The sequence below is a fragment of the Esox lucius genome, chromosome 20, assembly GCF_011004845.1.
Source record: "Esox lucius isolate fEsoLuc1 chromosome 20, fEsoLuc1.pri, whole genome shotgun sequence".
Lineage (NCBI taxonomy): Eukaryota > Metazoa > Chordata > Actinopteri > Esociformes > Esocidae > Esox > Esox lucius.
This window is the reverse complement of record NC_047588.1, coordinates 43379592-43394554: the sequence shown is the minus strand read 5'-3', so window position 1 is coordinate 43394554 and position 14963 is coordinate 43379592. Positions and strand designations below refer to the sequence as shown.

The 14963-nt window shown below is 43.7% G+C and overlaps 1 protein-coding gene across 1 annotated transcript; it reads left to right on the top strand.

The window, feature by feature from the left end:
* The first annotated feature begins 2288 nt into the window (after positions 1–2288).
* Positions 2289–14891, top strand: carf (calcium responsive transcription factor). Its single transcript, XM_029116031.2, has 14 exons — positions 2289–3094; positions 4041–4442; positions 5328–5445; positions 6057–6177; positions 6253–6334; positions 6833–7022; positions 9696–9816; positions 9984–10127; positions 10861–11145; positions 11461–11608; positions 11742–11814; positions 11961–12067; positions 12461–12770; positions 14204–14891. Exons 1-14 carry the CDS (start codon positions 2966–2968, stop codon positions 14275–14277), a joined length of 2304 nt encoding a protein of 767 aa, XP_028971864.1. The 5' UTR covers positions 2289–2965; the 3' UTR covers positions 14278–14891.
* The last annotated feature ends 72 nt before the right edge of the window (positions 14892–14963 follow it).

Genomic DNA, 14963 nt, shown 5'->3' with positions numbered 1-14963 from the left:
TGATGTTATTTTAAAGCTCTGATCGCTGTTGGTCTCTGCTGTCCAATAAAGTTCTTGGAAATATTACTGGGAATCTTCTGCACTGGTCATCTAATAATGAATTGGATTTATATAACGCATTTCTACTGATGGTTTTACATAGCAAGGTGGGGAAACTGAGCTAATCTAGAACTAATGCATAACATACACCGAGGGATGCATGGCCACCATTCTATGAAACAGAGAATCACAACCCATGTAATATCCCATCCAAAAGGCTGCACAGAACACAGGGCAATGTCCCCTTCATTGTCCTGGGGCACTGGGGATTTATATTTAGATCAGAATAGAGACTGCCACCTAGTAGCTCTCAAACAACAGTTCCAGTAACATCTGGTCTTCCATCCAGGAACTGACCAGGACCAACTCTGCTTACCTCCAAAGGCGAACCAACAGCGGGATTTAGGATACTAAACTTATTTTGCCTTTCTGTCTCTATCTTCTGGAGACCTAACCCCAGCCTTTCTGCCTCTATTTTCTAGAGACCTAACCCCAGCCTTTCTGCCTCTATTTTCTGGAGACCTAACCCCAGCCTTTCTGCCTCTATTTTCTGGAGACCTAACCCCAGCCTTTCTGCCTCTATTTTCTGGAGACCTAACCCCAGCCTTTCTGCCTCTATTTTCTGGAGACCTAACCCCAGCCTTTCTGCCTCTATCTTCAATAAGAGCTCAACTCAATCAAACCAGCATTGCAGTATTTGCTCTTTCTCGCACGGTCAGATGACTTCCCAGACTGGTCTTGGGTAGCCTACTGTAAAAACCCAACTACGATCAGGGTTTCACGTTTCAGAATTGGATGAATATTAGGATGAATACTGGAAATGAAGTTTTAAAACTGCTAAGGAGGGTTTCAGTTATCCTTAATCCACAGAACTTTCAACAACCCTTGTGACCTCTATTATTATGAAATGACTTCTCTCTGTCTTACAAGACCCCTGTCTCACAGAGAGACAGTGATACACACCCCCATCAGGACCATCAGCAACAAACTAACTACATGCATGCAGAGATCACTATATCCCCCACTCAGCAGCACAGCTACACCTGGGGAAAAACACACGCACACGCATGCACACACACAGGTTCCTGTCACCATTAGTGATGGCCATTCGAGGCTTCATTACCGTTCTTCTAGCAGCAGGATATTATGCTAGCAATGCAAACTCAGATTTTCTTTTTCAAAATAAAAGCCATCATTGAAATATATAAGGTAATATAGTTAACAATCTAGTCTGTACATTTTATGTTTATTGTCCGTTCCGATTTTATTGTTGTCTGTTGTTTTTCACAGACTAGATTGTTAACTATATTGCCTTTCACATTTCAATTATGGCTTTTATTGTGATAAAGAAAATCTGAGTGCTGCCAGCATAATTTCCTGCTGCTAAAATAACACTAATGGTGCCTTGAATGACCATCACTAGTCACCGTCACAGTTGAGGGCTGGCTGACCCGTCCATGTTATAAAAGTATGCTGAGGAGCAGAAACCCACTGTCTAAACAGGCGGCCTGTGTCTGTTGCCTAATCTCCATGGCTGCCTGTTGACTGACAGACCGACCGACTCAAACTCTCTGCTCTCTCCCAGCCCTGGGATCTGCAGGCCTCAGATTCCACACTCTTCCCCGTGGCCCACGAGCGTGCAGGCCTCATTGTCTGGCAGCTAAGCTCAGACACCGCTGTTGGTTTAGACGGCACAAAGGATCAGCTGGTTCAACACAGTGTGCGTATCCCAAATGGCACTCCATTCCCTATTTAGCGCACTACTTCTGACTACGGCCCTATGAGCACATCACCATGTATAGGGAATAGGGTGTCCTTTGGGAGGACTCCAGCCTGTGGTACAGAAACACTCCTCCAGTTCTAGGCCTCCACAGAGTTCCTGTTTTCCTTACAACAGAGGAGGCTGATACTGTTTTCACTGCACACAGACAAACATGCGACTGGAGAAAGAAGGCCTATGGGAAAGGGGGGGGCATGGGAACTGGAGACTGCAAATCCTATTTTCACCATCACACAAAGTGTCAAAAATGACTGAACATGTAAAATAATTTGGCTCCTTCCCAATTCATTTGTAGGACCTTTTGAATTCATGGTGGTTCTAGACACAGTTCTGAGAAAATACTGGAATATTGCGACCCTCTGTGGTAAACTGCGGTGTAGGAGTTAGGGCTTCAACCGTGTCTGCCGAGGGTCAAAAATATTTTTTACCCGACCAAAATAAATAAAAAGCGTTTTTGTTCGAGAACGAGGCGAGCAGAAGTCCGGGCGAAGACGAGGTTGAGTAGTCTCGTTTTGAATTTCCAATCCTTGTCCCCCATACCCTCAACGCAGTATCTGCAGTCAGAATAGACAGCGCTACGAGAAGGTGGAGGCTATCCGAAACATGAGTATGTTTTACTGAACTGGATACTCTCCCCCTTTATTAGCTAGCGAACACGCTAAAGTTAGCTAGCTTGCTAAACAGACATTTCAATCCAACATGGCGTTTCAAGAAACGTTTTTTGAGTAGATCAGGAACGATGCTTTGTTGTCGTAGCAGGGAAGTTATGTCCTCGTTTTCTAGCCAAAAATAACAGTAAACCGCAAACCTGCTTCCCTAGTATACAAGTCACACTTCCCCAATATTGAACCACTCAAAAATCCTTTAAACTACCATCTGACGTTACTGTTAGATTTGCTAACTATTGCAGATTAGTACCAGCAATATGTGACCATTTTGAAAGGACCATGAATAGATTTGCAATGACATGGCTGTAATCGATGACACTCGCACCCAATAGTAGCTCATTCAGAAATGGGTTTGTGTTGCTAGGTGATGGATTTATTTGCGAGTGAAACAAAAACACATAGTTGGACATACATTAAAAACGTGAGTAGATAACACAAGAAAGGCAGAGCCTTCCGTATAGTGGGTCAGTTTGGAGAGATGGAGGAGCAGGAGAGAACCTTAACTAGCCAGGAAGACGCTGAGGAGTCCACGCCAGGAGGCCTTATGACCACGGAAGAGGAGGCCAAACTCCTCCCCAATGACCCTGATATCACTAAAACACTACAGGTGGGCCTTCTTTTATAATAAAGTTAAACCATAGATCAACTTTGATTTGTGATTCAGGTCTAAGTTATTTTTTGTATCATGTTTTCATAATTTCTAAAAAAAAATCTAAATGTGTAATTAACACCATACCACCAATGTGTAATTAACACCATACCACCAATGTGTAATTAACACCATACCACCAATGTGTAATTAACACCATACCACCAATGTGTAATTAACACCATACCACCAATGTGTAATTAAAACCATACCACCAATGTGTAATTAACACCATACCACCAATGTGTAATTAACACCATACCACCAATGTGTAATTAAAACCATACCACCAATGTGTAATTAACACCATACCACCAATGTGTAATTAACACCATACCACCAATGTGTAATTAACACCATACCACCAATGTGTAATTAACACCATACCACCAATGTGTAATTAACACCATACCACCAATGTGTAATTAACACCATACCACCAATGTGTAATTAACACCATACCACCAATGTGTAATTAACACCATACCACCAATGTGTAATTAAAACCATACCACCAATGTGTAATTAACACCATACCACCAATGTGTAATTAACACCATACCACCAATGTGTAATTAACACCATACCACCAATGTGTAATTAAAACCATACCACCAATGTGTAATTAACACCATACCACCAATGTGTAATTAACACCATACCACCAATGTGTAATTAACACCATACCACCAATGTGTTCATGTTTTATGTTACTGCTCCTGCCCTCCATGAAGGGGAGAAAACCCAGCCCCGGTATCATTCAATGCAGGATGACAGAGCCCATATTAGTGAACAGTATCTGTCTGTGCTTCCTTTAAGTTCTCAATATGTGTACATGTGCAGGGAGAATCTTATGCTATCTTGGTCATGTCTTATACTGAAAACATGATGTACTCTATTTCAGGAGCCTTATGGATCAACACCTGAGTACATCAAGGCCAAGCCACAGTCCTCAGAGGAGACTCTGCCACAGACACAGTCACAGATAGAAACTCAGTCACAGACACTGACAGAATCAAACAGGTTGTCACAGACAGAGCAACAGGCGCTGTCACAGACAGAGACACAGATGCTGTCACAGACAGAGACACACACACTGACAGACACACAGACACAGTCACAGATAGAAACTCAGTCACAAACACTGACAGAATCAAACAGGTTGTCACAGACAGAGCAACAGACGCTGTCACAGACAGAGACACACACACTGACAGACACACAGACACTGTCACAGACCCAGAGACAGACGGAGGAATTCCTAATCCTGGACCAGAATGGACAGAGTCTACACTATGAACACATGGTAAGGATAGAGACCCTAGACTGTAAACACATGGTAAGGACAGAGACCCTAGACTGTAAACACATGGTAAGGACAGGGACCCTACACTGTAAACACATGGTAAGGACAGGGACCCTACACCTTAAACACATGGTAAGGATAGAGACCCTAGACTGTAAACACATGGTAAGGACAGGGACCCTAGACTGTGAACACATGGTAAGGATAGAGACCCTAGACTGTGAACACATGGTAAGGACAGGGACCCTAGACTGTGAACACATGGTAAGGACAGAGACCCTAGACTGTAAACACATGGTAAGGACAGGGACCCTAGACTGTAAACACATGGTAAGGACAGGGACCCTAGACTGTGAACACATGGTAAGGATAGAGACCCTAGACTGTAAACACATGGTAAGGACAGGGACCCTAGACTGTGAACACATGGTAAGGATAGAGACCCTAGACTGTGAACACATGGTAAGGACAGGGACCCTAGACTGTGAACACATGGTAAGGATAGAGACCCTAGACTGTGAACACATGGTAAGGACAGGGACCCTAGACTGTGAACACATGGTAAGGACAGAGACCCTAGACTGTGAACACATGGTAAGGATAGAGACCCTAGACTGTAAACACATGGTAAGGACAGGGACCCTAGACTGTGAACACATGGTAAGGATAGAGACCCTAGACTGTGAACACATGGTAAGGATAGAGACCCTAGACTGTGAACACATGGTAAGGATAGAGACCCTAGACTGTGAACACATGGTAAGGATAGAGACCCTAGACTGTGAACACATGGTAAGGACAGGGACCCTAGACTGTGAACACATGGTAAGGACAGAGACCCTAGACTGTGAATACATTTCTGTTTATGTTCTTTGCGTCCTCCAGGTTATAGTAAGTGGTCAGTCAGACAACGGGGAGATGTTTGTTATCCCGTCCACCCAACTAGGAGGTTCTCATGTTCTGCTCCCTAGAGGTCAGCTACTGGATATCATGGAGTCCTCAGGTATCAGACACCACGGCCCCTTTTACACAAAACCAATCTGTTACCATGCTAACAGCCTGCTGAGTTTTGGATAAAAATGTTAAGTCTGTTAAATTACATTGTTTGCTGTGATAACATTTGAATATCATCACTTTAATAAAATAACTTTCATTTGAACACACATTCCCTTGGCTGTGTGACGTGTTTGAAGCTCAACTTGGCGGTCTGTTCCTTTCCCCTTTCTCCCTGGCTTCTCCTTCCTAATACCCCAAAATATATTTATGAAATACATATATATATTTTCACATTCACCTTTTCTCAATATTGAAAAACTGTTCATACTATTACCAGCACAATTGTTCACAGTTTAAAATACACACCTTTATTCTCATTAAAATGTGTGTAATAGCCTGGTGCTTTGATATTGACATGGGTGGACAGAAAATATGAGCTCTGCTAGTGGCAGTATAGTGTCTTGTGGGGACGTTTTGAATAACTTGGCTTTAAATGTACACCTACTAGTACAGCTCATGCAGGCCGACAGAGAAGCTCAGGAATGCGACATCTGTAAAGCCAGGTGGAGAATGAGGTCTAATATGTATAAATAATAAAAAATTGTCTGGTGTGTTCAGGTTCCTCTGGGGAGAAGACCGGGGGTGATGACCAGGAGGAGGAGCTTCAGGACAACACCTTGACCACTGTGTCAGATGATTTGACTGCAGTAACATCGGATGCTAAAACCCAGACACAGAGGTAGGGTCAGACATCACTGCCTAATCCTCCTGCAACTCCTTGTTCTCCTTCATCAATGGTATTGTCCTGTGTTAGTTGTCAGGACTGCTTTACGTCACCCTTGAAACCCCTCCCATCCAACGCCCCCAACTGGGCCCTGAGGCTTCGCAACGCTGAGGTACGTTCGCCGAGCCTTGTTTCAGAGGCACCTTAGACATTTCTGATTGTACACAAGACAGTTGTCATTATTACTGACTGTACACAAGACAGTTGTCATTATAACTGACTGCACACAAGACAGTTGTCATTATTACTGACTGCACACAAGACAGTTGTCATTATAACTGACTGCACACAAGACAGTTGTCATTATAACTGACTGCACACAAGACAGTTGTCATTATTACTGACTGTACACAAGACAGTTGTCATTATAACTGACTGCACACAAGACAGTTGTCATTATTACTGACTGCACACAAGACAGTTGTCATTATTACTGACTGTACACAAGACAGTTGTCATCATTACTGACTGTACACAAGACAGTTGTCATTATTACTGACTGCACACAAGACAGTTGTCATTATTACTGACTGCACCAACCTAAAGGAGAAAAGCCACAGGACAGTTGTCAACTTTAATGTCCTGGTTGTGTGTTCGTCCCTCTGAGCAGAAGATAGGGGACTCCTACCGAGGCTACTGTAACACGGACACCGAGCTGGAGACCATCCTGTGGCTCCACAAACAACAGACCAACAGTGTCTTTGGGACACGCCAGTCGCCCTCCCCTGCTAAGCCTGCCACGCGCCTCATGTGGAAGTCCCAATACGTGCCCTATGATGGGATACCTTTTGTGAACGCTGGTATTTAAACGACAGGGCTGTCCCAAATCTCTCCCTGTTTCCTAAATACAGCCATATGTCCCCTTTTGGTCCCTGGTCCAAAGTGCATGGTAAATGGTCCCTGGTCCAAAATGCACGATAAATGGTCCCTGGTCCAAATTAGTGCATTATAAATGGTCCTTGGTCCATAATAGTGCATGATAAAAGGTCTCTGGTCCATAGCAGAGCATGATAAATGGTCCTTGGTCCATAGTAGTACATGATAAATGGTCCTTGGTCCATAGTAGTGCATTATAAATGGTCCTTGGTCCATAGTAGTGCATTATAAATGGTCCTTGGTTCATAGTAGTGCATGATAAATGGTCCTTGGTCCATAGTAGTGCATTATAAATGGTCCTTGGTTCATAGTAGTGCATGATAAATGGTCCTTGGTCCATAGTAGTGCATTATAAATGGTCCTTGGTTCATAGTAGTGCATTATAAATGGTCCTTGGTTCATAGTAGTGCATGATAAATGGTCCTTGGTTCATAGTAGTGCATGATAAATGGTCCTTGGTTCATAGTAGTGCATTATAAATGGTCCTTGGTTCATAGTAGTGCATGATAAATGGTCCTTGGTCCATAGTAGTGCATTATAAATGGTCCTTGGTTCATAGTAGTGCATGATAAATGGTCCTTGGTTCATAGTAGTGCATGATAAATGGTCCTTGGTTCATAGTAGTGCATGATAAATGGTCCTTGGTCCATAGTAGTGCATTATAAATGGTCCTTGGTTCATAGTAGTGCATGATAAATGGTTTTAACGGTCAAAACAATCACGTGTCATATGGAACTTTCAAAAAGCAGAACCTCAGTCAACTTCCGTTAACCAACATTGAAATGAGTAAAATGTCTGTGATCTTTTGTTTATTCTCAATGTGGAATCAGGTAAACTCAAGAGTACACCAATTAAGGAATGAAGTGGGTGGAGGATGGAGAGGATGAATGGAGTCTAGAGGCTGAAGAAGGTAGAAAGTGAATAGGCTGAATTTGGTGGGGTGGAGGCTGAATAGGGTGGAGAGGGTGAAGGGAGAAGACTAGAGTGTCTGAAGAGGTAGAGGGTGGAGAGGCTGAATTGCATGGAGTTAGAGATGCTGAAGGAGGTAGAGGGTACAGCTTATTCAGCAACTCTTTGGGTAACGCTAGAGGTTCTTTTGTCTGACATGGACGTTACATTGCTTAGAGGTTCTTTTGTCTGACGTGGACGTTACATTGCTTAGACGTTATTTTGTCTGACATGGACGTTACATTGCTTAGACGTTATTTTGTCTGATGTGGATGTTACATTGCTTAGACGTTATTTTGTCTGACATGGACGTTACATTGCTTAGACGTTATTTTGTCTGACATGGACGTTACATTGCTTAGACGTTATTTTGTCTGACATGGACGTTACATTGCTTAGACGTTATTTTGTCTGATGTGGATGTTACATTGCTTAGAGGTTATTTTGTCTGACGTGGATGTTACATTGCTTAGAGGTTCTTTTGTCTGACGTGGATGTTACATTGCTTAGAGGTTCTTTTGTCTGATGGGGACGTTACATTGCTTAGAGGTTATTTAGTCTGACGGGGACGTTACATTGCTTAGAGGTTCTTTTGTCTGACGTGGACGTTACATTGATTAGAGGTTATTTTGTCTGACGTGGACGTTACATTGCTTAGAGGTTCTTTTGTCTGACGTGGACGTTACATTGATTAGAGGTTATTTTGTCTGACGTGGACGTTACATTGATTAGAGGTTATTTTGTCTGACGTGGACGTTACATTGCTTAGAGGTTCTTTTGTCTGACGGGGACGTTACAAACTAGGGCTTGGCAACGTACGTTTAACAAAGAAATGACCCGTAAGTGGAGAATTCATATGCATCATTAACTTCTAATTAAGATGGTTCTCAGTATCCTTCATGGTCTTCTGTTTACATCTACACTGACAGACTACAGTACGTTACAGTGGAGGCCCTTAACTTCCCATGTCATGGATGTGCAGTAGTAAAGGGTCATTTATATTGTGGTTCTGTGTTGTTGTAGGCTGGTACCCATAGCTAGCTAAGGCTTATAACGCTTCTTAATGTAAGCTGACTGAGGTCCTGCTTTCTCAAGTTTGAAATTGACCGTTAAAACCATGTTCCATGTCGCATTCCATGTGTATTCTGTACATGTCTGTCTGAAGGAAGTAGGGCGATAATGATGGAGTGTACCTGTCTGTCTGTCTCTGAAGGCAGTAGGGCCATAGTGATGGAGTGTACCTGTCTGTCTGTCTCTGAAGGCAGTAGGGCCATAGTGATGGAGTGTACCTGTCTGTCTGTCTCTGAAGGCAGTAGGGCCATAGTGATGGAGTGTACCTGTCTGTCTGTATCTGAAGGCAGTAGGGCCATAGTGATGGAGTGTACCTGTCTGTCTGTCTCTGAAGGAAGTAGGGCCATAGTGATAGAGTGTACCTGTCTGTCTGTATCTGAAGGCAGTAGGGCCATAGTGATGGAGTGTACCTGTCTGTCTGTCTGTCTCTGAAGGCAGTAGGGCCATAGTGATGGAGTGTACCTGTCTGTCTGTCTCTGAAGGCAGTAGGGCCATAGTGATGGAGTGTACCTGTCTGTCTGTCTCTGAAGGCAGTAGGGCCATAGTGATGGAGTGTACCTGTTTGTCTGTCTCTGAAGGCAGTAGGGCCATAGTGATGGAGTGTGAGTTTGGCCCAAGGAGGAAAGGCCTTCAGCCCAAGAAGACTGCTGAGCAAACCATCGCTCACAATATTGACTACAAAGCTACGTGTCCTGCAAGGTATAGACACACACACACACACACACACACACACACACAAACACACACACACACTCGTATTATCAACTAATGCTGACAAATAATATGCAAGGAGTGGTCATTTCACAGTGAGATTATCTGAGCTGTGTATGAAATGATGACTGCTAACATGGGTTCATGTTCTTCAGGATCTACATAAAGAAGGTGCGTAAGTTTCCTCAGTATCGTGTGCCAACTGACCCTAAAGTAGACAAGAAGGTTGTTCGTCAGGAGCAGGAGAAAGCCTTCTTCAACCTGAGGAAGACCTTGTGGGATGTGGGCGGAGTCCTGAGGTAGGCATGCTACAAAGTTTTTAATGTATTGCAAAAACGTCCTCCCTGTACAACAGTCTCTCGTTAAATTTATTTTCTTAACAATATCTCACAATACTGTCTTAATATCCTTCCCTAATACCAGCGTATGTCCTGCCCCTCAAATAATCATTCTCTAAAACAGTTTAAATGAACATGTATTCTATGTACAGTATATTACAATGTGTTGCATTGTGCATTAAAGAGGGGCTAGAAGATATAGTTTAGCTTGATATAGCACACAGTACCCCATGATTTCACATTATATTTTTGACTTTACACACTCTCCTGAGTACTTCGTACAGTACATTCTCTGCAACACAGAATAGTATTTCCTCAATTAAGCAAAAAGTATCCCTTGTATATTACTGGGGGAGTATAGTATTTAGATTTATAACACAATCCCTTTCCAAAGCTAATGAGCAGAAGCACATTAACAACAATAATTTCATGAAAATATGTTTATTTTAATTTTAGATATGTTCTCTACAATTGAAATACTTCATCTCTAATCATTTCTCAATGAGCTCCACCCTATTATATAATTTACCTTATGTAAAATATAATTTAAATAGCAATGCTGTTTCGTTTATATTTTTCACGTAGTTATTGAAAATGTCCTTTATGCACACTATGCAAATCTGCAAAAAATAATGAATTTTTTGGAGTAATCATTGTGATTGTTTGATTTGCTTACTGTTGACTCCACCCGCAGGTATTACATGCAGCTTCCTACCCAGAAGGCTCATCTCTACCATGACATCAACACTGCTCTCCTGACACCACCTCCAGACCTCTTACCTCTCATGGATGAGGCTGTGAAACAAGAGGAGATGGAGGAGGAGGAGGAGGAAAAGGGATGTGTCGATGAAGGAGATGGAGGTGTTGGAGAAGATGGAGGCAACATGTCCTCTCGTCTCCACCCCCGGGTGGCCGACAAGATTAGAGAGCTGGTGGAGCAGGGTCATAACCAGGTGTACCAAGTCCGCAAACAGCTGAGGTGAGGAGGACTTCACGGCCGGGTTTGATCCAGATGCAGTATATACACCCAATGTCCCCACAGATATAACGAAACTGGTCCCAACTAGGAGTAGGGTTGTTTACAGATTAGGAGTTAGCTTCAGTTGGAAACATACAACTGAGGTTAGCGTTAGCATTGCAGTTGATTTTTGGTTTACACCTCATGGATTAGGGCTAGGTAATTGAGGTTAAGGGTAGGGTTTGGTCAGGGGATGGAGAACATATATTATATTTCTGGTGTGTTGGCGTGGTCACCAGTATTCAAGTTGCCAATCTTCTTTTCCGATTCTGCCAGGCGCTTTGTGGAGCGAGAGATGTTTACATCAGAAGAGGTCCCTGAGAGACATAATCTCTGTTACTTTCCTACCGTCAATGACATCAAGAACCACATCCACGAGGCCCAGAAGACCTTGCAGCAGAATGGGGTTATAACTGATGCTCATGTAAACATGCTAACATATTCTATTGAGCAGAGATGCATTGTGAACAGAGCCTACCTTTCTGTACTGGTGGTATCGTCAACACAAGTCACAGTGATATTGCTGTGTGATGTCTGATCTGCCATCCTCTTCCCAGTGGAGTGTCGTAGGAGGGGACCCCATGATGGCTGAGACAGTGACTCTGACCCTCACCCCTGCTTCTGCTGAAGGTGACACTGTCCCAACGTTGTCCCAAAATGTACTCTGTTACTACTCAGTAAAACAGTTACTAGGGTGTTACAACACTGTTACTACGACGTGTCAGTATTATGAAGATTGTTGTTACTCAACGTCTCACTCTGTTTCTGTCCTGCAGGTAGCCTCCAGAGAGTGTTGGAAGGAAGTGAGATGTTATCACCTGTGCCTGTACACCTCTTCAGCTCTCTCACCTCACTGCAGCCCAAGATCTTTGCCCAGTTACAGGTAGGCAACACGGTCCCAAGCTGTTCTTGATTGTCTTATATGTTGACTGACAAGTATCTGTTGTTACCCCTGTGATTAAAGTGGAATTTAAATGGTTCTGTTATGGTACTATTCCTTGATGATATGGTCTGTCATATCAGCCAGCCATTCATCCATATCAGCCAGTCATCCAGCCACTTATCCATTTCAGCCAGCCAGTCAGTCATCCATATCAGCCTGCCAGTCTGTCATCCATATCATCCAGACAGTCATCCAGCCACTCATCCATATCAGCCAGCCAGTCTGTCATCCATATCAGCCAGCCAGTCTGTCATCCATATCATCCAGACAGTCATCCAGCCACTCATCCATTTCCGCAAGTCATCCAATGAATAACAGCTGTTTCGTGTACAGGGCATCCAGCTACAACCAGGCCTGTGTTCATCTGAAGGAGCGGAGTGTCCTACCACTACTCTAGAGTCGATGGACCTGGCCAGCCCCTCTCCCCCTGGGCCCCTCGTCGTCAGCCCCACTCTGGGGGAAGCTATGACCCTGGCTGACCCATCAGCACTCCTCAGCATGGGACATGTGGTCAGCGTGTCATCGCTTGGGGACGGCCAGTTGGTCAGCGTGTCATCTCTAGAGGACGGGAGTTTGGGGACCCACCACATAGTGCTGGAGGATGGACAGACAATCCCTGTTCAGATAGTGGACCATTCTGTAGGTGAGACAGACCATCCCTGTTCAGACAGAGAATCATTCTGCTGTATGTGAGACAGACCATCCCTGTTCAGGTAAAGAATCATTCTGCTGTAGGTGAGACAGACCATCCCTGTTCAGACAGAGAATCATTCTGCTGTAGGTGAGACAGACCATCCCTGTTCAGACAGAATCATTCTGCTGTAGGTGAGACAGACCATCCCTGTTCATACAGAGAATCATTCTGCTGTATGTGAGACAGACCATCCCTGTTCAGATAGAGAATCATTCTGCTGTATGTGAGACAGACCATCCCTGTTCAGGTAAAGAATCATTCTGCTGTAGGTGAGACAGACCATCCCTGTTCAGACAGAGAATCATTCTGCTGTAGGTGAGACAGACCATCCCTGTTCAGACAGAGAATCATTCTGCTGTATGTGAGACAGACCATCCCTGTTCAGGTAAAGAATCATTCTGCTGTAGGTGAGACAGACCATCCCTGTTCAGACAGAATCATTCTGCTGTAGGTGAGACAGACCATCCCTGTTCAGACAGAGAATCATTCTGCTGTAGGTGAGACAGACCATCCCTGTTCAGACAGAATCATTCTGCTGTAGGTGAGACAGACCATCCCTGTTCAGACAGAGAATCATTCTGCTGTATGTGAGACAGACCATCCCTGTTCAGGTAAAGAATCATTCTGCTGTAGGTGACACAGACCATCCCTGTTCAGACAGAGAATCATTCTGCTGTAGGTGAGACAGACCATCCCTGTTCAGACAGAATCATTCTGCTGTAGGTGAGACAGACCATCCCTGTTCAGACAGAGAATCATTCTGCTGTATGTGAGACAGACCATCCCTGTTCAGGTAAAGAATCATTCTGCTGTAGGTGAGACAGACCATCCCTGTTCAGATAGAGATTCATTCTGCTGTAGGTGAGACAGACCATCCCTGTTCAGATAGAGAATCCTGCTGTAGGTGAGACAGACCATCCCTGTTCAGATAATCATTCTGCTGTATGTGAGACAGACCATCCCTGTTCAGATAGAGAATCCTGCTGTAGGTGAGACAGACCATCCCTGTTCAGATAATCATTCTGCTGTAGGTGAGACAGACCATCCCTGTTCAGATAGAGATTAATTCTGCTGTAGGTGAGACAGACCATCCCTGTTCAGACAGAATCATTCTGCTGTAGGTGAGACAGACCATCCCTGTTCAGATAATCATTCTGCTGTAGGTGAGACAGACCATCCCTGTTCAGACAGAATCATTCTGCTGTAGGTGAGACAGACCATCCCTGTTCAGATAGAGAATCATATTCTCTATCTGATATATACTGACCTGGTACACACTAACCAGGTACAGACTGACTTGATACACAATAACCAGGTAGACTGATCTGGTACATACTGACCAGGTACTAACCAACGTCCTCTTGATGTCTTATGTTCCTTAGCTCTGACCAATCCAGACGAGGCCAAGCAAGACGATATCAAGCAGGAGGGCGTTACAGTCCAGCCTCAAGACTGACTCTGGGGGAGTACTGCTGTACCCCTAATTGCTGCTGTTAATCGTTCTGGAAGAGCGTCTGCTAAATAACTAAAATGTAAATATATATACTGTGTTCCAGGCTCACATGGGTGCACGCCAATACCAGCTTTTATTATGTACAGTTGGACAGGTTGATTTGAACTATGTTAGTTATGTAATAGCTAGATTTAGGGCTCTGTCCAAGTTTAGCCTTGTCAGTTATGCAGCTCTGTCAAGACGACTACACACTACTTAGGAGACTAACAGAACTCAGGATGTTTTATTGACTGATCAGGCTGGAGCAACGGTTCCCTACCAGAGGTACCAGAACCCCTCTGGGTTTTTCTGAGAAGAATCATGACACCACGTGCCTACTGGTAAAATGCACAGGAGGGGGAACTCTGTGCTAAGCCAAGAGTATTTTAAATTGTGTGTTTCAAACCCTATTAGAGAATATTTTGAGGATCATGTTTCAGTACCACTTCACACTCGCATTTATAGCTAATGACGCTTTATTGAATTATAAATGAATTTAGAACTTTACGTGCTTAATTGGTTGCTTAGGTTTGTGTACTACTGTTCTGTCCATCTGCAAATAAACATCCATTAATTTTTGAAGTGTCAACTTATTTGTTACAGTGCAAATGTAAAACAAGTTTACACTAGCAATTTTATATCAACCAACA

Excerpts from the sequence above, each read along its gene's own strand:
- carf (XM_029116031.2), top strand. The coding sequence starts at position 2,966 with ATGGAGGAGCAGGAGAGAACCTTAACTAGCCAGGAAGACGCTGAGGAG. Across the intron at positions 6,335-6,832 it reads TGAGGCTTCGCAACGCTGAG|AAGATAGGGGACTCCTACCG; the intron begins GTACGTTCGCCG and ends CCCTCTGAGCAG. Across the intron at positions 12,068-12,460 it reads AGATCTTTGCCCAGTTACAG|GGCATCCAGCTACAACCAGG; the intron begins GTAGGCAACACG and ends TTTCGTGTACAG.